We start from the raw sequence: 24,210 nt of genomic DNA, 5'->3' as shown, positions 1-24,210 counted from the left end.
CTGGTTTTGAAGAAATTTTCTCAACCTGATAAAAGGGCATCTATGAAAAACCTACACATTACAGACTTGTACACCTGAAATCTATGTAACTTTATTAATAATAGTCACCCCAATAAAATTGAATAAAAAAAATCCACAGATAACACCACGCTTAACAGTAAAAGACTGAAAGCTTTCCCTCTAAGATCAAGAATAAGACAAGACTGCCTATTTTCACCACTGTTATTCAATATTGTACTAGGAGGTTCTACCCGGAGCAACTAGGCAAGGGGGAAAAAAAGACAAACAGATTGAAAAAGTAAACTACTTTTATTTGAAGATAACATGACATTATACGTATATAGAAAATACTAAGAAATTCACACACGCAATTAGAGCTATTAAGTTTAGAAAAATGACTGGATACAAGATCAATAACAAAAATCAATTGTATTTCTTTACACTAGCAATAAACAATCCAAACATAAAGAAAACAATTCAATTTATAGCAGCATCAAAAATAAAGTACTTAGTAATAAATGTAATGAACAAGTATGAAACTTGTATACTAAAAACTATAAAACATTGTTGAAAATTAAACAAAATCTAAATAAATTTAAAGGTATCCCATGTTCATCGACTGGAAAACCTAATATTATTAAGATGGAACTATTCCCAAATTGATCTACAGATTCACTGTAACCTCGATGGAAATTCCAAATACTTATTTTGCAAAAATTTACCAGTTAATCTTAAAATTCATATGGAAATGCAAGTGACCCAAAGAGTCAAAACAACCTTGAAAAGGATGAATGAAGTTGAAAGATTCACACTTCCCATTTCAAATCTCACTACAAAGCTATAACAATCAAGACAGTGTGGTATTAGCATAAGGAGAGACATATAGATCATGAAATAAAATTGGGAGTCCAGAAATAAACTCATACATCTATGCTCAATTGATTTCTACAAGGATGCCAGAACCATTCAATGGTAGAAAACATAGCATTTTTAGTAATGTTGAGACAACTGGATATCCACATGCAAAAAGAATAAATTTGTACCTCTACTTCATACCACATTCAAAAATTTACTCAAGATCAATCAAAGACCTAAGTGTAAGAGCTGGAACTGTAAAACTCTTAGAAGAAAACATAAGTGTAAATTTTCAAGACTTTCAAATTTTCAAGGCAACAGTTTCTTAGATAAAACACCTAAAAAATAGATTTGGACACCATCAAAAATTTAAAGCTTTTGCATGTTAAAGGACACTATCAAGAATGTAAAAAGACAACAGAATGGGAGGAAATATTTGCAAATCATATACCTGATAAGATCGAGTGTCCAGAATATATAAGGAACTTTCACAACTCAAAAATAAAAACATTAATAACACAATTTAAAATAAGCAAATGAGGATTTGGATTCTCACTTATCCAAAGAAGCTATAGAAATGGTCAAGAAGCATATTAATAGATGCTCACCACCAGCCATCAGGGAGATGCAATTCAAAACCACAATGAATTGCTACTTCATACCTGCTAGGATAACTATAATTTTTTAAATTGAAAATAACAACTATTGGTGAGGCTATGAAGCAACTGGAACCCTCATACATTGCTTGTAGGATGGTAAAATGATACAACACAAAGGAGCTTTGTGGTAATGGAAATGCTATGTCTTTACTGTATCCATCAATATCTGGCTGGTACTGTACTACAGTTTTGCAAAGTGTTATTGGGGAAAACTGAGTAAAAGATACATAGGGTCTCTCTATGTGTTATTTTTTATGACTACATATAAATCTAGAATTATCTCAAAATAAAAGTTTTAATTTTTTTCATGCTGTATTATCTTGATTAAGTACAAAGACTCTTCCAATCATGTCATCTAGAGATCATTTCACCCATTGCTCTTTTTGGCCGCCAGGCTCTTATCTCTTTCTTCAGCAATGATTTCTCTGTCATTGCTGAGGTGGATACCCTTTCCATGGGGAAGAGAAATCCATGGTTTGTTCCCTCTGCCAATAACGAAAATGTTGGAAACCCGGGTGGCAAAACTGTTGCCATTGGCATCTTTCACATGAACTACATCAAAAGAACCAGGGTGCCTCTCTCTGTTGGTGATCACACCAATTCTTCCCAGGTTAGAACCTCCAGTCACCATGCACAGATTACCAGTGTCAAACCTGATGAAATCAGTAATTTTGCCGGTCTCCAAATCAATCTGAATGGTGTCATTCACCTTAATGAGGGTATCAGAGTAGCGGATAGTGCGAGCATCATGAGTCACCAGATGTAGGATTCCTTTTGTGCCCACAAAGATCTTTCTCACATTGCACAACTTGTACTTGGCCTCGTCTGGTGTAATACGATGAACAGCAAAGCGACCCTTGGTGTCGTAGAGCAGACGGAAGTTCTCTCCAGTCTTGTCGATGCTGATGACATCCATCAAACCAGCAGGGTAGGTTACATCAGTTCGGACCTTGCCATCAATCTTAATGAACCGCTGCATGCAGATCTTCTTTATTTCATCTCCTGTTAGAGCACACTTCAGTCTGTTCCTTAGGAAGATGATGAGAGGAAGACATTCCCTCAGCTTGTAGGGACCAGTGGATGGATGAGGAGCAAACACACCAGTCAATTTATCCAGCATCCAATGCTTTGGAGCTGCTACACGCTTCAGATGCTTCTTGGGACCACGAGCCATGGCTGTGCTGGGCACGGAAAGAGTAATTTAATTTTTCAAAATAGAAAAAAAATGCCTTCAACCTCAGATGGGTCAATTGTCTTCATATATCCAGGTAGTTTCAATCATCCACTTGGTTCAAACTCCTTACTACAGTCACCTCTGCCTCAAGAGATACCCCCACCACCACCACCAAAAACAACCAACAACAACCACAACAACAAACATTTATTGGAGATTTGTTATGTGACAAATAACTTTATGTAGTAACTTTATGTGCTGTGAACTTTATATGTACTAACTCATTTAACCCTCATAATGGACAACTTTGACTTCTACTTTTCATAGTAAGTAGCAGCCTCAAAGACCACTCCCTCTACTTCATCCTCATCCATCCATTCCTCTTTTTTTTCCTTTAATAATGAAAAGGGCTTATTCCCCAGATTATAGGCAATCATTTCACTTAGGCACTGGATCCCACTTCTCAGGATCCTAACTCCATTCAAAATCCTTTTTTGTATTTTGAACCCCTACTTTTCTATTATCTTTAACCTGTCTGAATTTAGCTATGTTCACATCTCCTATCATTTAAAAAAAAGCTTCCTCCAATCTTACTAAACATTAACTATTCTCACTCCTCTTTTTATAGCCACGTTTCTTGAGAATTGTTCATTTACTCTACTTCCTAAGCTTCCATTCAGTTCAAAATCCACTACGACTTGATTTCGGCTCCTCCTCCATGAAAACCTGACCGCTTCCCAGCGTTTAACACCACTACTTACCTATTCCTTCATATAAATTCTCTTCTTCCGGCGTCTCTCACATCACCACCTGTGAGATATAAGTGACACAAACAACCTATGAAGAGGGAAACAAAGTTATGATAAAGTAGGGCATGCTAATGGCCCAAGGAGGCAAAAGTGAGTGGAGACTGCTACTCTTTGAGAGGGGAGTTGGAAGGCAGAAGGCAGAAAGGGCCACATTGGCCATTAAAACAAAGTGACCGTAACTTGCACCCTCACTTTCACCCTTTCTCCCTCATCCTTTTGGGTTATGGCCAAGTAACAGGCGGCAGGGACAAGCATAGGCTCCGAGAAGGCAAGCTATACCGACGATGCAGACTGGGCCGGGGCGGAAGCGGATGACGCGTTCCTTCGTGCCACCAGCGGAAACCGAGAGTCGGAAGACAGTTGCCCCTTGGCACGGGACCACTAGACGCTGACGCGTGCGTACGTGCGTGCGTGCGTGCGTGCGTAGCGGCGCTTCCGGCCCCGGCCGTGGCGCGAGCTGTCTCTTGTGGTTCCCATACGCGGTGTGTGAAGTTCTGTGGGTCTAGGAGGAGCCCGAGATCCGCGCGGGATGCCCTGGAGACGGGCAGGCTGAGAGCTGATCGAAGGCTCCGCCCGCACCTGGCGCAAGGAGGAGAGTAGGACCGGCCTGGGCCGGTGTGTCCTTAGCGCCCTGCGTCCGATGCCGTGCCTCTGGCTTGCGGCGTTTAAAAAAGGGTCGGGGGGAAGGTTGGGGAGGATGGAAATGAAGGTTAAATAGATTTCTCTGCAGATCAAATGCCGTTAAATCCTGAGAATCCACAGTTTTTTTAAAAATGAAGAAATTAAGGCTTAAGGAGCTAGAGAGTCGCCTGCAACAAGTGGATGGATTTGAAAAGCCCAAGCTACTTCTAGAACAGTATCCGACCAGGCCGCACATTGCAGGTAGGGCCGCACATTGCAGATAGGGCGGCTAGTGACCATGCCTTTGCCTCGAGTTAGTCCTGTCTCTCCATAATGAAATTAGAACAGTTATTTAGGTACGAAGAATGTCTAGAGGAAATCTGCTGTAAGATTACATATCACGTTAGGGAGGGCTTCCTTGACTACACAGCTAAAGACATCCCACACACAGACACACACTTATTGCACTGTTTGGTGGTTTTTGCATACTCCTGAACACTATCAGACGTGTTTTTTAATCTGTTTCTATCGTAACACTATAAACTTGAGGGCAAAGAATTTGTTGGTCTTGTTCACGTAATTCCAAGTGCCTGTAAGAATTCCTAGTTAGAAGCTCAGTAAATATTTGCTAAATAAGAATCAATTCAAGGAATTGTCAGCACAAGGAGTCCTATGCTGTACTCTGCCCTAGAAATGAATACTAGACTTGGTCATTGAAGGACTGAATTTAACAAATCCAGAATAGGTGCTATAAAAGATAAGGATGCATTTCAATTTTAACAAATGACCTGAGAATCAGCACTGTTGCTTTATGCGAGAGACAAATACTAGGAGTACAGGAAAAAACATTCATGTTTAATAAACGTATTATGAAAGTATTGAAGAGTCTTAGGAAATGTACTTGTTGGCAACACCTGCAAGGAGGAATCCTGTCCAGCTCCAACATAGTTCTGTTTCTAAGCTACCAATGAAAGTCAAGGAAAATGTATGCATCCCTGCACTTAACTCCAAAATACTGTCATAATTCCAACCAAAAACTGGCATAAAACTGTGGGTTAAGACAAGTTCTCTCAATTTAGATAATGACTTCTTTAATGTCTTCTAGCTATAGGGTTTCTTAGTGGAATCAAATTTTTTTAAAAAATCACTTTCACATCCAATGTGTAACAAGCACGAGTGCTAATTCTTTGAGATACCCTCCTCAAAGTCACTAACACCTGCAGCAATGAGGACAGTGCTGTCAGCCTGAGATGTCCCTGTAATTGTGTTTTTGATAAAAAACCTCTGGATCCTGGGGCATCAGTGATGGCCAGTAATCCTTGCTGGGTTCATATATCCCCACAAGGAGAGATCAGTGGTCTTACTCATGCAACACTTCAGTATATCCCAGGCCATTGTGCATATTTGAAAGATCCCTTTCCAATTTCAGCAGCTTCTGCTCTGCTCCTTAATAGTTCTCTAATCAGGCCTCATTAGTAGGTTATATGTATTCATAGATCATAAATGTATGTGTCTAAAGGCTATTGTGGATGTAGGTCTTTTCTTTTCCCATTCTAGCTTAAACTTATTGTACTTGTGTTCTGATGCCAAATGTATTGCAAAAAAGTACTGTGCCATTTTAATGTTAATGCTTTGTTTGATATTAGTGGTTCCCAGACTTACAGATTCATAGATCAGTAAAATTTCAAAATAATTTTGGAAACTAATGCAGGGTTGCCAAGTTTATATATTGATAAGGAAAGATATTTTTAAAACCTACTTTACCTTCTTTCATAAGAGTAATATTTCAATATCAAAGAATTGATATATGTGTGTATGGCAATGTTTTGAACAGGATAAGGAAAAATAAAACATTTTGACCATATTGTTCTCATTTTACCTCAAAAGTTTTATCTTTCTTGGCATTGTCAGTGGACTAGTTTTGGGGAACCACTGGCATGTGTTACTGTATTTTGTGGGGCCTCTTACTACATACCAAGTTATAATGCCTTATGTTTTTTAATTATCTGGAACAACATTTGGAAAAGGACTAAATAATGCAAGACAAGAAATTGTTGTAGAGTCATTTGCACAAATTGGATTTTGGTCATCAACTTGCTTATTCTGTAATACGTTTTTTGATCTTTTAGCATGTATGCTCTATACAATTCATAATACATATGATGACATTGAAAATAAAGTGGTTGCAGACCTAGGATGTGGTTGTGGAGTGCTTAGCATTGGAACTGCAATGTTAGGAGCAGGGTAAGTGATCCAATATATACTACTTGGGTATGGGTTGGCTTTAATAAGAAGCGTAAATAGGATCAACTGATTATATTTATGGGATTCTACAAGTATGAGGTAAGGGGAACAAGAATCTGATAAGGAGTACATTTTGAATGAGCAGAACATCAAAACAAACTAAAAAACAAAATGGTAAGAGCAGCAGTCAGATACCACCTCCCTTTTTATACAGACCTGAGTTTCCAACACCTGCCAGGTTGGGAAATCATGCTGTTGAAAGGTAGCACTCACTCTTTACCTGTTGGGTTGAAAAGGTATGATTTTAATTTTATTGTGTTGACTTGGGAGCTATAAGTAGTTACACTGTGTGTGTTTTATATTTACAGGTTATGTGTTGGATTTGACATAGATGAAGATGCACTGGAAATATTTAATAGGAATGTGGAAGAATTTGAGTTAACAAATGTTGACATGGTTCAATGTGATGTGTGCTTATTATCTAACAGAATATCCAAGTCATTTGATACAGTAATTATGAATCCTCCCTTTGGGACCAAAAATAATAAAGGTTAGTAACAAGAATAAGGTGTACTGGTGTATTTGTAGAAAAGCAAGTTTTGTTAATTCTTTTTTTCAGTTACAGTTGACATTCAGTATTATTTGATATTAGTTTCAGGTGTACAGCATAGTGTCTAGACATTTATGTAACTTACGCAGTGATCCCCCAATTAGTCTAATACCTACATGGCACTATACATAGTTGTTGCAACATTGACTATATTCTGTATGCTACAGAAGAAAAGCAAGTTTTTAAAACCAATTTCTCATTGTTTAGGTTAAGCAATTTTATCACTATATAGTAAATAAACCAATTTCTTACCTTTATAGTTATTACAATTTCAATTTCAATTTGTTTAATGCGTGGATAGGGAATTTTTCAGTCTTTGTTTTTATAAATTTTTACTAAATGAATAGTATTTTTATTCATTTATTTATACTCCATTTTCAACAACTTACCTAACCCTTATGAATGATATTGAATCCTATAATGGATTTTATACTTTTAGGATCTCTTTTTAATGCCTTAACACACCCTAGATTTTCAACATGTATCCATTAGTAACAGTGACTCTATGGCTATTTATTTTGTGTGTATGCTGTGGACAGGGAGGATTAGAAGTCAAAAAAAGGAGGAAAAGACAAGACAGTTTAAGAAGTCCTTACTTCCACACAAACCCCCATTCTGATTACTACTCTATCTATTCCATTCTCCCCTCTTTGAAAGTCGTTAATTTGGAATATACTAAAATTTTACTTCAGCCTTATTTAACAGTATAATTCTGGTTTTATTCTGTCAACGTTGAGATATTTGGATATTTTACTTATGTGTACCATCTTTTTGCATAAAGAATTTAAAGTGGCTATTTTGGTATTTTTTAATACCTGGTATTCATTGAAAACAGGCATATAATATACATAGGAACTTTTTCTACTCTTAACAGGGACAGATATGACATTTCTGAAGACTGCTTTGGAAATGGCAAGAACAGCAGTATATTCTCTACACAAATCCTCAACTAGAGAGGTAAGTTCAAATTAGGATATTCTGTCATTTATTTTTAAATTCATGGCAGTGTTTTAAGGATTTGCTGTGAATACTAAATACCAGGGTATCTGTTTCTCCTGACCTTTTTTAACATCTGGCACTAGAAACTGAATTTTTCCTTTAACTCGCTAGCATTTGTGATGAGCTTTCTTCCAGCCCGTGTCATTTCTTTTATCAAAGATTTGTTCAGGCAGGAATTGTTACTAGGAAAGAGACTATAATTCAGGAGTAGAGAAGTATGGTATAACCAAGGTTACAATACGTCCTGTTTGCCTCGGTAAGTCGTGGTTGATGCCTGTAGTCCCAGTGTCCCTGTGTGGCCTGGTGCACAAAGGGGGGCAGTAAGTCATGGTTTTTAAGAACACTGAGCCTGGACCTAAACTAATCTCAGTTTAGAACCCACCTCTTCCATTATTCTTCTTGCCAACATATAACACATGGGGGGGGGTGTATAAGATGTATTCCAGAAAATTGGGGACAGGGGTGGTACATTTTTGGGGTGTCAGTATAACATGGTGATCAAGAACAGAAACTATAGAGCCAGATGAGACCAAAATCTGCTGCTTCTCAGTTGTTATTTTGGTTGAGGTACTTGAGTTCAGGTTCATCACCTGTACCGTACTCACCTGTACTCTGGGAGTATGAGGAACTAAGAGTACCATCTACTGTTATGAGAATGAAAGTTTACAAAGCACTTGGAATAGTATCTGGCATATGTAATTGCTCTGTTAACTATTATTACTTTAAATCATACATGTATTAAGAGATTTTAAGGAAGTTTTATAGGAAAAAACATTTTGTGTAAATACAATGTACTGGAATCCAGTTGGAAACAATTCTGAATATATGGTAATCTAATAACCCTTTAAAACTATAAAATTACATAGCTAAAAAATGTATACTGCTAACATGTAGATAAGCAGCAGAACAGAACAGAACTTTACTGGTAAATAAATCTCCATTTGATATGTGAAAGCAAACACGAGTGATTATTGGTATCTGAAAATCTTGTCTTGAGGAGGTCCCCAAGACCATCCTCAGGTTTGATGATTTTCAAGGAAGTTGCACAGGACTCAGCATGTAGTCATCCTCATGGCTATGATTTATTACAGCTGAAGGATATAGAGCAAAAGCAAAGGGAAAGGTGCAAAGGTTGGAGTCCAGGGGAAACCAGGTACAAGCCTCCAGTGAAGTCACACATGATGCACTTGATTTTCCCAGCAGCGAATTTCTGTGACAAGCATGTGAAATGCTGTCAATCAGGGAAGCTCGTTAGAGACTCGGTGCCCAGTGTTTTTATTGGGGACTGATCATCTATGCACCACCCCATGCCTACCTAGCACATACCAAATTCTGGAGTTCCAGGAGCAAAACAGGTATTCAGCATAAACAGTTTAAGCAGTGTGCCACAGTTACTAATTAAGGAGATGGGGAGTAAAAACCCTCCCAAAAATCTAAGTTCCCATACTCTAGCCACTGGCCAACCTTATATGCAGGCCTTTCTAAGAATAAGCAGTCAGGCCTGCTATGAACTCTTTTCTGCACAGCTTGCATAATATAAATTTTGTTACTCATATACAGTTCATGCAGACCATGTAAAATATGCCAGTAAAAAATGCAATTAAGCAGCAAAGTCTTAATTGAATGAACTCCTATAGCCACTTACCAAGGAACTCCCTTCTTTGTTGTTTGATATTACCATATTCCACCATTAGAAGGCAGCATTATCAGCATTGCCTTGGCTGGCTTAATAGTTGGATTTTAAGCAAATTATTTCACTAAGTGCATTTTAGACAGTGATTATTTCCATTAGCACAGTGACTAATTAAAGAAATTAATCTGGTATATATTATGCATACATGAAGGGGGTATGATGGGGGATGAACATCTAACATTTATACAGTCCCTATTTTATGTTGTAGCTGTATCTGTTATAAGTTTGTGGTAATTTTGCTTAAGTATTCTATATAATTAGTAACATTGTCACTGAAGTTTATCCCAGACCCCTTAACTGTAGACCCTTGTCTTTTAAAAATGCTTATAGGTGCATTTGTATAGAGTAATTTTTTGATAACTATTTAGGTAAAATGTAAGTGTATCCTAGCAGATAAGCTAATAATTAGCTGTTTGACTCTCAAAGCTGTTCCCATATCTTTCTTCATTAGGCATTGTGAAAATTTAGTTCTTGGCTCATTGTTAAAGCAAAGTAGATAAGCCAGCCACTGTTCTTTCAGTGTTTATCCCAAGCTTACCCCATTCATTCTTTGACATCTCTGCCAGAATGAACCACATTCCATTGTATAATCTAAAGTCTAAAAACTCTTTCACTAACGTTAGGGCTTAAATAGCTAAGAAATTTCATAATTTATTTCTTACAGATGTCAGAGATCCTAAGATTCCATTAAATTAAAATGTCATTTGCATTCAAGTCTGTATCCTTATATAGAAATAGGTCTCAAACTAGGGGGAAAATATGCCCCAAATTGGGATTATTTATTAAATTCAAGAAAAAACTATAAGCATAAACATATTGTCAGTATTGTTTATAACAGAAATATTTAACCCTAAAATTTAGGGCAAGTTAAGTAGTTTATCAATCAACTCGATGCCTTAAGTATTATGAACGCTACCAACATGAACAAAATGCTTGTAATAATGAAATACTGGTATCAGTATTCGTAAAAAATTATGCATGGGTTCACGGGCCAAAATGGCAAGCAGGCCTGCTGTTGCAGCATCAAGCCGGTGGCTAGAGAGTATTCGAAAATGGTATTACAATGCCGCAGGGTTCAATAAACTAGGGTTAATGTGCGATAACACAATGCATGTGGATGAAGATGTAAAAGAAGCAATAAGAAGGCTTCCTGAGAACTTGTATGACAGGGTGTTTCGAATTAAGAGCATCGGACCTGACCATGAGGCAGCAGATCTTGCCTAAAGAGCAGTTGACAAAATATGAGGATAAATTCTACCTTGAACCATATCTGACAGAGGTTATTCGGGTTCATATTCCAATATGAACCATATCTGAAAGAAAAGTGAGAGAAGAATGGGCAAAGAAATAATCATGTAATGGAAATGTTTGGATGCAGCTATCCTCAAAGTATTTTTATGATGTTGTATAACTCTGAAATGTACAATTTAGAATTATCTGGGCTGCAAATGTATTACTTTAAATAAATGTCTATTATAATTTAAAAAAAATTATGCATGTAATTTATTTAGGGAAGTATGGGTAACTTTTTTCCATTCCTGTTAATGTTGGAGTATTATATATATACATATATATATTTTAAATTCATAAAGTGATTTTTACAACAAATTAACAACCAAAAACTTTATGAAGAGGTTGAAGAATTTTAGACATATAGCTAACATTTAGTACTTACTGTGTGCCAAGACAATTCAAAGCACTTTTCATATTCCACAACAATCTGATATCATTATTATCCTAATAGATGAGGAAACTAAAGCACAGAATGAGTAATCAGCACAGGGTTACATAGGTAGTAAACAGCAGAGCTGTAGTTCAAATGCAGGCTGATTCCAGAGACCATGTTCTTAACTACTATACCATACTGCCACTGAACTGCCTGCCCATGGAAACAGATCTGTTGGTTTCCAGGATAGTTGTATATACTGATGATATACACTTAGTTGTACATACTTTATTAGTTGGATTTAATTATGTAATTTGGCTCAAATTGTTAAATACAGGGTGCCAAAAATATGTATACACATTTTAAGAAAGGAAAAAACTATTGAAATTGTAATACTCAATGTATACCAATAACAAAAGATGACTACAAGTCATGTGCATACATTTTTTGGTACCCCCACTATATTGAAATGGCTTCATTTATTTTCTAAATACTATCCAATTGAAAAAAATGTAAGGGTCTAAAGTCTAATGAAATTTTAAAAGCTTGAAAACTTAGTATCAAATATTAGTAAAAAACAATTTTTAAAAATTTAAAAATCAGCTCACATTAACATGTTATTTATGTTCAGCATATTCAAAAGAAAGCTGCAGAATGGAAAATCAAGATAGATATTATTGCAGGTAAGACAATTTTCTCCTAAAACAAATCCTAATTATCTAAGAAAGCTAACATGCATTAGTCGAACCAGCATTTTTATACAGATGCTAAGGAAAAATACTGTAAGTCGTTTTTCAGTGTGGCAAAATGGCATGGTTGGTACTGGGTAGCAAATGGAGTAAAGGTAGGGTATCAGTGTTTGCCTAACACTGTCCCAATTTATGCATTTTACTGAAAATTTCTAACAGTACCAAAGCATTTGATCACTCCAGGCTCAAACAGAATCCTGTATCGCTTCTCAGTGACTGAAGAGCTTGTGCTTGGAGTTGGTCAAACCTCAGTTTGAAATCCATTTGTGGAAAATACCACCAGATTATGCCTGGATTCCCTATTTCAATTTTCTAATTGCCCCTGAAGTCAGTAACATGAAGCTTTCTTTTTTAGTAGGAGATAGAATATAATCATCCACACTGTGAGTAAATCATGCTTGATACATTTTTATTAGTAAATTGGATAATATTCACAAACATCAAAATGGGGAAAGCATACAGCTAAGAAGCTAACTAATCCAAATAATTCTGAAAAGCCTGAAATAAGAGTACAATGAGGGAAACGTGTTTTACATTATAAATTATGGATTAGCACTATGGTGTTAACCATATAATTAGATGTTACTGTTCATTATAATTAGTAATGTGTAAAAGATCGGTCTTCCTGTTGTATTCAGTGTTGTCCTTCCTTACTTAAGGGAGTATAATATGCAACATGACGTAGCCTAGGTTAATAGTGTACCAAGCCAGGGCCTTGCTACTTCAAATGTGGTCCTCAGGTCATCAGCATTGACATCCCTTAGGAGCCTGTTAGACTTGCAGAATTTCAGGCTCCCCCAGGCCTAATGAATTATAATCTGCCCCTCAACAAGATTTGACTTGAAGTGATTTGACTGTACATTAAAATTTGAGATCTGTGACCGAGATTTAGAATTTATATTGTAAAATATGAAGGGTAGGTAGACTCATTGTCATCCCTTTAAAATGACTAGTAGTAAGTTTGGAGAACCTACATTATTTAGAATATGAAAAATGGGTTTTCATTTGAGAGCTTGTAATTAGCTACTTACTACCATTACTAAAACCCAGACAACATAATTTCTAAATAAGCCTAGTTGTTATGAAATTGCTGGTTATAGATTAGGAAATTAAAACTAGGAAGGTACTATCATTTTCATAGCATATACTTTTTTATCTATTTTTCATCCTTCTAAACTCTTCCTCATAACCTCAAATTTTGGTATAAATGATCAAAACAGCAGAAATGCCGATCTGTTTGCCATGGCTAATCTTGGAAATATGTTGTCAACCCTTGAGTAACACCAAGTTAAAGTGACAGATCTAAAATGTTCGGTTTACCAGCATTTAGTGCTTTCTTAATTTGTTTTGGTTTTTTTTTAGTCAAGGGTGATAAATGCTTGGAAATATTATCCTTAGATAACTTTTATTTTATAGAGCTGCGATATGACCTGCCAGCATCATACAAGTTTCATAAAAAGAAATCAGTAAGTCTCTTGAAGTTTACAATAAGTAATTATTTCTAATGTTATTACGTTGCCCAAGTAAATACAGAAAGCCAGACTAGGAGACAGATTATGGGACAGGCCTACAACCAACAGCCAATACTCTGGTTTAAGGTAAATTCTTTCTCAGATGCTTTGAGCAGAAAAAAAAATAACTTAAGTTTTTGCTCTTTTTATATAGTATATATTTTATTAGTTTGTACTCATACATTCTCATATTACAAAGGCAATTTAGTACAAGAATCTTTCTTTTCATTTTGAATTATCTGAAATAACACATACAGAACTATACATTTTTTTAAAAAATGCTCATTTGGGTAACAAAAAAAGACAAGGTAAACAACAAAAATTTTCCTTTCTTACAGGTGGACATCGAAGTAGACCTAATTCGGTTTTCTTTTTAAAAGCTTCCAAAGACAAAAGCAGCTGAAAACCTAATTAAAATGAATAAAAAATGTGTTTGCTACACTACTGGTCTCCGGCACCATTTTCTGTTTTCTGCTGTTTTGATGCGGGTTCTTCTTTGTCTGTTTCTTCTCTTGCTCTTTTTACTGCTCCTATACAATAACAGAATTTTTGTTAAGTTCACTGTAAGCCTTACTCTAATATTGAGCATAATTCATAATTATAAGAAAAGGTTTTCCTTTAGTACAGACCTTCGGCTATCTAAACTTATCCAAACATCCTTGTTTTCCACTTATAAAACAGTATAACAAAGGTAAACAGCAATCCGAGAATGTCACTCATACAGAAGTTAAAAAACCACATCACTGTTCTCTCCCACAAATGTCATGAAAGTACCAAAAACTTAGAAAAACTTACCAGATGCACCGTTTTCATCATGTTCATCATCACTATCAAATTTAGTTTTCTTGCCCTGAAATGCTACTTTCCCTTTAGCAGACCCAGGCTGGGCAGCTTTATTTCCCTTTCCTTTTCCTTTAAATCTGCGACCTGCAGAGACATAATTTGAGAAATCAGTGAAGAAATATTTCAAATCTCGTCAGCACCTTTGAACACAATTTTTACTCAACCAAATGAATTAAAATAACCAAACTATCAGAGAAAAATCAGAACTGACCTTTTGACTTCCATTTGTTTAGAGATTCCTGTTGATCTTCTATGATTTTTTTCAATGCTTCTTTTTCCGTATCTCCATCTAGTACTTCCCACGTCACTTCTTTGTTCCTTAATTGTAAGTTACCATTATTTGCATCTTTGGCTTTATCCAGTGCTTCTTTAGCTTTTTCTTTAAATAGAATTATTCCCTACACCAAAGACAAAATAAAAGTCACACCTTTGAGTTTTTAATCCCACAGTTAATTCCTTCAAAGTAATTTTTCCTACCCTGTAAATATTCCATGCCATTCCCCGTTTCAATGAATTTTACTAAACATCAGGAAGTTACTACAAAACTTGCAGTCACTGACTGACACCAACAATTATTCACAGCACAACTGAGAAAACACCAGATACAGCACATCGAGTGACAGTAAATTTTATTACATTTTAGGACAAATGATCAAGTAGAAACCATTTTCATACATTAATAAAATTTTAGTAATTATACTAAAAGATAAATTTCTATGGATTTTAAAACATTGCTAGAAAGTATATGAATGTTTCCAAACCTCTTTTGCGCCTCTAACAAAGTCTATCCATTTTATTTCACCATGATTAGAGAAAAGGATGTGCAAATCTTCTCTACAGGTCTGATCATCTAAGTCCCCCGAAAATTTCAGCAAGCAGCCAATCTTTTCTTCTAGAGATTTCTGTGAAAATATATAAGACAAGTTTCTCAAAAACCACCACAAATCAGAAATGGCTTATACCATCTATACCTATACAATTAAAAAGCTAGAAATGAAAATGCTATTTGGAAGCAGTTTAATGGTTCATTTCCTTTGTCATCCTTTGTTCTACAATGGCTTCTGATTTAACTTATTTCTCCAACAAGTAATATTTAATTAGTTATGTACATATTAATTATATAAATCTGGTTATTAAATTATCTCTGGATAAAGAATAATTTTAGGCAATATTTAGCTATTTAGTGCAATGACAACTACAGACTTGCTTACATACTTTCTGTAAAAAGCCCTCAGACTTTATTCTCATAACTGTGAGCCATAGATTTTAGATCCCAGTAATACATACCATTTCAGCATTTTCTGCCAACTTTTGTTTTTCTTCTTGCTCTCTACAAATGAAAATGTAATTAGAATGTTTCCAAATACTATGTTAAGAAAATTAAATCCTGATAAAGTTAACCTTGTTCATGATCACTAAACTATTAATATTTAGTAACCAAAGCCAGTCCTTAGGTTTTCTGATTGTTCAATGCTAGAGTGCAATATGGCGCCCAGATTATCACGGCAGTTTAAGACTTCCATGTTTCACTAGTAAAAGAAGACCTATTCCTATTCATTTCAGAGTTCATTATCAGCTCCACTTCCCAGAACTGCTATCGGCCCTTGTCAAAGCTTTAAGGAATTAAAAAGGTTATGATTAGCTAAGTATACTTACTGTTTAGCTCGTAATTTAGCTTCTACTTTATTTTGTTTTCTTTCTTCATTTTTTTTTGCAAAGTAATCTTCCCTAAAGGACACAAAATAAAGAGACTAAATTCATGAGAACAAAGATTTTAAATTATATTCAATGATTTAAAACATGGTATAAGGAATGTCACAACATATTCTAGCAACGTAATTATTACCTAAAAATTCAAAAGATGCCAAGGAAATTACTTTTTAAAAATTAACAGCTTTACTAAAATAATTCACCTGCCATAAAATTCACCATTTTAAAGTATACAATGTTTTTAACAACTCATATTTTCCCAAAGAAACCTCATATCCATTAACAATCTCATTGGTTATTTATCATTCATGTATAGAAAAAAAGTAGTTATGTAAAATACTTGAATGTTTCCTAGTTTTCTGTAGTGTTCATTTCACAAAAAGAGAAAATTTCGAAAAACCCTGAGACCCAAGAATAAGAAATTGTGAAAATCACGTTAAAAAATACATGTCAGGGTTTCACACTGACAGCGTCCTCTGTGAGTCTCAGTCCACTAGGTTTAACACACAGCATTTAGAAGACTGAATGCAAAAGTGGGGGACTATGGTCCTACAACTAACTTTACCATGAAAATGCTCTGGTTTGTCCTCATTTTAGACACAAGTATTAAAGAATGTGATCCGAAATCCTTATTAAATAATCCTTTGTATTGTATAAAAATATAGGCATATATACACACTATGAGAAACAAGGATAAAAATTGTAGTGATTTACTCTCTGGCCACACCAACAGCTCAAATTTTAGTATCCAGCCTGATTAGAAATTTGAGATGCAAAATAAGTACTGAAATTTAACCTTCTTTATTAATTGCTAACAGAGAAAGGGTACTAATAAACACTTCCTTATAGTCTCAAAGGACTAACAGTTTCCATTAAGCAAATTTCAAGCCATTCTCAAAGGATGCCTATGGATACAAAAAATACTGTCCTTACAGAAAATGTAATCCATGCTCCTTACCCCAGTGTGTCAATTCCATACAACTAAGTGGCCAGAGAAACATCAGCAAAAAGACTTACTTGAAAAGTATTAGTAGATCTGTGTCTTTGTACTTCTGGCCAGGGGTCTCAACAAACTTCTTAGCAGATTCAATGCTATCAAACACAGCAAATATTGATCCCTTTTAAAAGGGGAAGAAAATGTTTATTTTTAATATGTCTCATATATTTTCAACTAGAAAAAGTCTGTAACTGTAAAAAGTCTGTAACATCAAGTAGCCATACCTTAAATGCTTTGTGCAATGTTCTTCTCATCTGAATGTTTAGTACTTGACCTTTATCTTCTAACCATTCTTTTATGTCATCAAGGGTTGCATCAGTTGGGAATCCTTTCTGTAAAGAGTAGGAAGAAATGTACAAATCAGGTAAACAACTTGCCAGAAATTATGATTCATTTTGTCTTGAAATGAAGGCAGGATATACTTCTCTATCTCACTCTTGCTCTTAAATGTTTAACAGCTCTGGTTAAGAGCCATTGTTCTCCAATGCAATCCAAGTGGCTCATTTATCTGGGATTTGCTTCAAAATAATCATTAGGACAGAGACAGAACAAGATTAATCATGTTAATAACTGTTGAAGTTCGATAATGTACATTATATATCCAATCTATTCTTATGTCTGAAATTTTCAAGAATAAAAAAATTAGTATGCTAAAGAAAATTACTAGTTTAGCTGTTGATAAATAAGAACAGTTGATATGCACTGGGTGCTTAGAATATGCCGAAGATTTTGTCCAGTGGTATTTGGGTTTTTCGTTTAATTCTCACAACAGTTCTATAAGGTGAAAAATATGATCCCCATTTATAAAGATAAGGCTCAGAGTGGTTAAGAACACTGCCCAAAGACATATATATAGTAAGTGGTGAAGCTATGATTCCTGAGACCTTTTTCTTACCCACTCTACAGTATGTTCTTTCTAAATAAATGTAAGATACAATCAAATGCATTAAAGGGCCACTTACAATATAAACAGATCTGTTTTTCACATCGTTTTTATACTCATCAGTCACTTCTGGGAGGGGTTTGTTTGGCGATCTTCTAATTTTAGTTTTATCTTCACTTATTTCCATGAGTTCTGCCTTTGATTTGCTTAATGCTTCTACTATGACATTAAAGTCTGTTGTTAGACGGTTTAACCTGAAGAATATACAAAGAAGTACTGTAAGACTTGTTAGTAACATCTGTGAACAGAAAAATCTAGAGATGACTTTTAAAAGGGTTTTTTACCTATTGAATTTTATCATTATTTCCAAAGGTACCCAACCTTCATCCAGTTTGATCTGTTCCTTTAAAAATTTGTCCCGTGGCAAATTGAAGTCACCAAAATAATACTGCAAAATAATTATAATATATTTCAGAGCATTGTATAATACTCCAATCCTAGATTTTATTTTTATTACCATTACATCACCAAGTTCTATTCTTTAAAAATACATGTCATAACTTAAGAGACAATATTTTCTCCTAAATACACTATAACAAAACATAATACAAATTAACAAAAAGATAAAACTAAAAATTGATTACTAAAAGAATGTAATTAACAGATAAGCCAACAGACTAGAAAGTCTTATGACAAATACCAACTTAAGGATTTAGTATGTGAAAAAACCTCGTTTCAAATCAGTGTGGAAAGAATGTGTTGTTCAATTTAAAAAAAACTGGAATAAACTGGTTAATCACTCTATTTTTTTTTGTTCTTTTTTTCCTTTTTATTTTTTTATTAGCCTTTGAGAAACTTCCAGATTTTGTAGTTAAATGATTCAGGAACTCATCAGTAACCCATCTAGTAAACAGACTGATGCTCAGAGCTCTATTTTTTAAAGTTAAAAAAACAGGTGAGCATATATCTAAGCAGTCACCCTTTCTCAAGGAAACCCTTTCTCAAGTCACCTTTTCTGCAAGGAAAAAAACTACACATGAAAAGCCCTAGGTGTGACTTCTTGGAATGCCAAAAGTAGCATAAAAAGTAAAAGACAAACACAGAAGTTTGTTAGTAATTCTTATAAAAAACCAAAAACCTAAAAAGAATGAGTAAAGAATATTTTTAAAAATTACTAAAACTAAAAATGGACTATAAACATAAAAAATTCAAAGAAATGTAAATTAAAGCAATGAAATGGCATTTTTCACCTAACAAATTGGCCAAAATTCTAAAAACAAGAATACCTAACATAGGCCTGAACGCAGAGAAATGGTCATGCCAGAGACATAAACTGGCAATAAGTACTACAAGTTTTTAAAAATGTGCATAACCCTTGACCCAGTACATCTCCTTTTAGGAATTTTACCTTAAGTCAGTAAACATGTTTACTAAGATTTATAGATAAAGATATTCATCATAAAACTAGTACAAATAAAAATAATGGAAATATCCTACATATCAAATAGGGGATTGGGTATTTTATTGATGACAAAACTTGACTCCTCCAAACGTATGTTAGTGTAAAAGGATATTCATTAGGCTTTTAACCTTGATTACCTCAGGAGGGTGGGACTTGAGAGAGGCAGCAGGTTGTAGAAGGGACACTAACTTATTCTTTATACATATTTGTATTGTTCTAAATATTAAACACAGAACAATTTGTAATTTTCCTTCACAATTATAAAGAAATCATTACAAAAAGTTGCAATATAGGAAATTTAAAATAGCAGAGAAGTGGAAATTAAAAAATAATTGAGCGTTGCCAAAAAACACACCAAATTAAAGGATATGAAGTTCTTCAGTAAGAATATAAAGCATATTATTGTGACAGTAAATCTTCAACTTAAATACTTAAGTTCAAAAAATGCTGAGGACTTTTAAAACAGATACTCTTAAAAATTACAACAGCGGTGGCTGGTTAGCTCAGTTGGTTAGAGCGTGGTGCTAATAACACCAAGGTTGCCAGTTCGATCCCCACAGGGGACACTGTGAGCTGCCTTTATATATTAAAAAAAAAAAAAAAAAAAAAAAAAGCTAGTCTGGAGGGGCCACCACTTACTGCCTTTCCTCAGCCATTAAAAAAAAATATTACAATAGCGGAGAAAAACTCTTTGGGCAGAAAAAATAGGAACTTCAAAAATATTAAGTGTTATTTAATAGGGAAGGTACTTTACAAAGGATTTTTATGTTATCTGATTAAGTGCCACTCTACTAAATGTTTTATATTTTATTACCGTATTTCCACGAAAATAATACCTAGCCGGACCATCAGTTCAAATGTGTCTTTTGGAGCAAAAATTAATATAAGACCCGGTATTATATTACATATATTATATTATGTTTTTATGTTATAAGACCCGGTCTTGTATTATAGTAAAATAAGACCGGGTCTTATTAATTTTTGCTCCAAAAGACACATTAGAGCTGATGGTCCAGCTAGGTCTTATTTTCGGGGAAACCCGGTAAATAACATAATCCTCACAACCACTTTATGAGGAAGGAACTTCTATTATACTCACTTCAGAGACTAGGAAACTAAAGAAAAAAAGTCCATAGTATTATCTTTTCAAGTGTTTGTAGTCCTTTAGTTTCATAAACTGGCTTGACAATATAGAACTGTATACTATTGTATGTACATCTAATTCTAAGACTCAAAGACAAGCTAAATATTGAATAGATCAACATATGTACTAAAATTAAATGTTCTTGCTGTTATTTGTTTTGAGGCCCTAAATTTCCTTTCAAAGAGCTTGATCTGCAGTTGAATAGCACAAGGATCATACCTCAATCTGATGACAGATTTTGGCCTCCAGAGCAGCCACTTTTTCATCACCATTTTCGGCCATTGTGGCTATCTGTAAATTTTCCCAAATTGGCATTATTATTTTTTTTAACATAAAACTCAAGACCAGAAAAAGAATGTTTTAAAGTTATCAATATCCCATTGTTTTCTTAAAGATCAAGAATTTTTAATTTCACAGGTTCAATTTCTCTACTCAATTCTCAAATTTAAACAACAGAAATCTTTGGAATAACCAATGGAAAATGAAAGACTATCAGTAAATCACTGGTCCATCTTCTATAACAAAACAAGTGGTTATCTTCATTATGCATCTCAGTCCTACTCAGTTTGGTGTGGATCTTTTAAAATTAATCAGAGCTGACTTACCAAAAACTTGTTATCAGCAAGCATTAAATATCTTAACTTTAGGGTGGAAAAAATTTCACATATTACAGTCAGGGCTCAATTGTACATTAAGGAACATATGAAAATGACAATTATACAGCCTGGGGATACTAAAACGATGAGAAACTGGGGATATGCCTACTAATTCACTAATGTATTGGTTAATCTTCATCCAGTTTCCTGATCAGCAGGGCAGAAAAAAATAAGGCTGTGAGGTTAGTTTGCTAGGGATCACAAAACCCAATCTTCTCACTTCAAATTACTTGCCTCTACTGCTCTATTAAGCCACCCAGTCATCCACATTGTACAAAAGTATATAAAAATTCATTAAGGATCTCTGCCATTAGTTCACCCTGGTGAGGAACTATTATTGGTACTTATTGGAAGCATCCCTTACACATGGTGTAATCAGCACACACCTGGTGATTACTGTGCAATAAGCTGGATGCACACTGGAAGCTCTTGCAACAGGGATTCGTATAGTGCACATCCCACTACAAAGTTTGCTCAATCTTATGCATTGGTTTGTCGAACACAATCTACATTCCCAAGTTACCATCATGATCTAGGGCCCCTTATAAAGCAAATGGTGAAATAAAAGAACTATTTAGTCCCTACAAGACTTCTTCGGCCTACCCACATTAGCCACACTTATCCATTTCACACAGAAGCCTTAATATGAGTGAATGAGGACCCTAAATATCAAAGATAGTTACGGTATTATGCCAGGGGAACACCCACAGCCCCGATTCTCGGGCCTCCACTATCCCATGTGATTCAAAGAACCCTCCCGAGTTTAGCCCGCACCAATCTCCCCACAATCTTACAAGCTGGCCCGAAACGTCCGCCTACGGCGACACTGGAAGGCGGTGGAGGTAGGAACTTCAAAGACGCAGTGGGGATGCGGGAAGCTTCTGTCCACAGACTCCGCCAGAGCCCCGTCCCAAAGCAACCATTGGCTCGCCGGAGTCCCAGCCACGTGCAGGGAACCCCAGGCTCCTGCATTCGGGACAGGGGCCCCTCCCCGCTCTCTGCCCAGCGCGCTGCCTGGGGCCTCGGCCCACGCGGCGCACGATTCGAACAAGAGGAAGGCGAGGACCGAACGCGCCCAGCATGAGGCAGCAAAGAAAGGGAACGCGCCGTCGCGCACCACGCAAAGCAGACCCTTTTATACCTTCTTCTCCTTAGGTCCGGCAGGTTGCTCACCTTTAAGGTCCGGGACCCGCAGAGCCGGGCCACAGGATCACTAAGAGCGACAACAACACACGGACTTCCCAGCGAAGCCGGCTGGCCTAACGCGCGCAAAGAAGATGGGGTCAGTCCCGGCAGCCCTTGCGGCTCGAATGGGCGGGGTTTGGGCCACGCAGAAGCTGGTGTCGCGTTATGAGCATGCGCTCCGGCCGCGGGCTCCCACGACTCGCGGAGTTCCGCCCACACTCCGAGGAAATTGGGTTACAATATCCGCAGGGTGTTGGAAGATGTTAAGATAAATATTTATTTTTAGGTCTCTCTGGACGGCATTTGTATTTCCAGCCCTTCCTTAGGCTCTCCATTCATATGAAGTGTTTGGCTTTTTTTCAGATTATGCATTTCAAAAACATTTTTAAATTATCCATGTATATCTAAACTACATCGTGTTGTAATGGTTCTCAAAAAAAATGACAAGTGAAATTTTCTAATTCAAAGATTCATGGAATCTTAGAATTAAGAAAACAATATAGTTAGTGTTTAAGAGCTGGGACTCTGGAATGAGACTGCCTGCATTGGAATAACAGCGCACTCACCGGTTTACAGACTGACCTTGGACAAGTTACTAAACTTCTTTATCTCCCATGTATAAAGTGGGTCCAATGATAAATATCACCCACTTTATTCAGTTGTTGTGAGCATTAAACGTGATACAATATGCACCTTGTTGGGACCTGCACCTGGCATATAGTAAGAGGAGCAGCGTATGTCAAATTAAAACAAACATGATTTCAGATGACCAAAATGCCATCTAGTGCAGAAATCTATTGCCTCTGTCAGAGCCCTTTCCCATTAGTATACTTTTTACACAATAATTTTAGTCACTTAATTTAAAAGAGTTTTTTCTTGTGGTGAGGCAATCTTATTTTTCCCTCAATTTTCTTGAAAATTTGAAGTAACGTGGTGAAATAGTCTGTTATGGGATCTCAGGGCTTTTTGGCAGTCCCAAAACACAGCAAATGTATTTATTTGGAAACAAAATGCAGTTATAGATTCAGTCTAAACATTGCATCAAGCCAATGAGAAAAAAGTATACAATTACGCTCAGGTAGTTTAAATTCAAATTAATCAGTTTCTCTCTCTCTTTTTTTTTTTTTTTTTTAAGGAGGGTGCAGTTCACAGTGACCCATGCGGGGGTGGAACCGGCATCACGCTCTAACCAACTGAGCTAACTGGTCACCCCTAATCAGGTTCCCTTTTATCCACTCAACTAATATTTGTCTAGTCTCTATTTTGTGCCAGACATAACTAACAACTTAATTCTCTTTTTGATCAAGTCAGTGAAAATGTAGATATTTAATAGAACAAATCATATGAATGTCAGGGTACTTCCACTCATCCAATCAGCAAAGTGTTTATTACATGCCTACAAATGTCCTGGTATGGAGCTTGGCACTGGGAATAAAAAGGAGCCCCAGACTGCCTAGAGACAGTGGCACCTAAACAAATGTAACTGCTGATTTATGCCCCACCATGTCTGGGTAAAACTGTAGATACAGTCTACTGCAGAACATTATTTAATGTTCCCATAGGGTTCCTGGTCCTTTCTCTCTCTTCCCTCTCTTAATAGGTGTTCTCTCTCTCTCTCTCTCTCTCTCTCTCTCTCTCTCTCTCTCAGCACCACCACCACCACCATCCGTCTCCTCCAGGGGCCAGGCTCCATGCAGCCACCAACCTTCAGGGAAAATGGATTCTTGGCTGCACACCAGG

General features: G+C 36.0%; 2 protein-coding genes and 1 pseudogene across 7 annotated transcripts; 1 reads left to right on the top strand and 2 right to left on the bottom strand.

Annotated features, from left to right (window-relative positions):
- Positions 1-290: 290 nt before the first annotated feature.
- Positions 291-3,880, bottom strand: LOC109445207 (small ribosomal subunit protein eS4, X isoform; annotated as a pseudogene).
- A 32-nt stretch (positions 3,881-3,912) lies between these two features.
- On the top strand, positions 3,913-14,031 carry METTL5 (methyltransferase 5, N6-adenosine). 3 transcript variants are annotated; one of them, XM_019727397.2, is made up of 8 exons: positions 3,917-4,112; positions 4,228-4,379; positions 6,248-6,362; positions 6,731-6,912; positions 7,847-7,929; positions 11,962-12,013; positions 13,496-13,545; positions 13,929-14,031. In XM_019727397.2, the coding sequence occupies exons 2-8, from the start codon at positions 4,271-4,273 to the stop codon at positions 13,965-13,967; spliced, it is 630 nt and encodes a 209-aa protein (XP_019582956.1). In that variant the 5' UTR covers positions 3,917-4,112; positions 4,228-4,270; the 3' UTR covers positions 13,968-14,031. The 3 variants fall into 3 exon arrangements, with proteins under 3 accessions (XP_019582957.1, XP_019582956.1, XP_074193898.1); XM_019727398.2 differs by lacking the exon at positions 13,496-13,545 and having other exon boundaries at positions 3,913-4,379; XM_074337797.1 differs by lacking the exons at positions 13,496-13,545; positions 13,929-14,031 and adding an exon at positions 12,129-12,273 and having other exon boundaries at positions 3,929-4,379.
- On the bottom strand, positions 12,468-22,590 carry SSB (small RNA binding exonuclease protection factor La). Of its 4 annotated transcripts, none has more exons than XM_019727394.2 (12): positions 22,459-22,584; positions 20,849-20,920; positions 18,368-18,471; positions 18,103-18,277; positions 17,365-17,472; positions 17,161-17,261; positions 16,090-16,161; positions 15,721-15,763; positions 15,195-15,335; positions 14,645-14,831; positions 14,386-14,517; positions 12,468-14,120 (listed from the first exon to the last, which is right to left on the bottom strand). In XM_019727394.2, exons 2-12 carry the CDS (start codon positions 20,909-20,911, stop codon positions 14,032-14,034), a joined length of 1,215 nt encoding a protein of 404 aa, XP_019582953.2. In that variant the 5' UTR covers positions 20,912-20,920; positions 22,459-22,584; the 3' UTR covers positions 12,468-14,031. The 4 variants fall into 4 exon arrangements, with proteins under 4 accessions (XP_019582953.2, XP_074193826.1, XP_074193835.1 ...); XM_074337725.1 differs by having other exon boundaries at positions 13,723-14,120; positions 22,427-22,564; XM_074337734.1 differs by lacking the exon at positions 18,368-18,471 and having other exon boundaries at positions 13,723-14,120; positions 22,459-22,590.
- Positions 22,591-24,210: the final 1,620 nt, after the last annotated feature.

This window comes from Rhinolophus sinicus, linkage group LG01 (genome assembly GCF_036562045.2).
Source record: "Rhinolophus sinicus isolate RSC01 linkage group LG01, ASM3656204v1, whole genome shotgun sequence".
Taxonomy (NCBI): Eukaryota; Metazoa; Chordata; class Mammalia; order Chiroptera; family Rhinolophidae; genus Rhinolophus; species Rhinolophus sinicus.
This window is presented reverse-complemented; position numbering and strand designations above follow the sequence as displayed.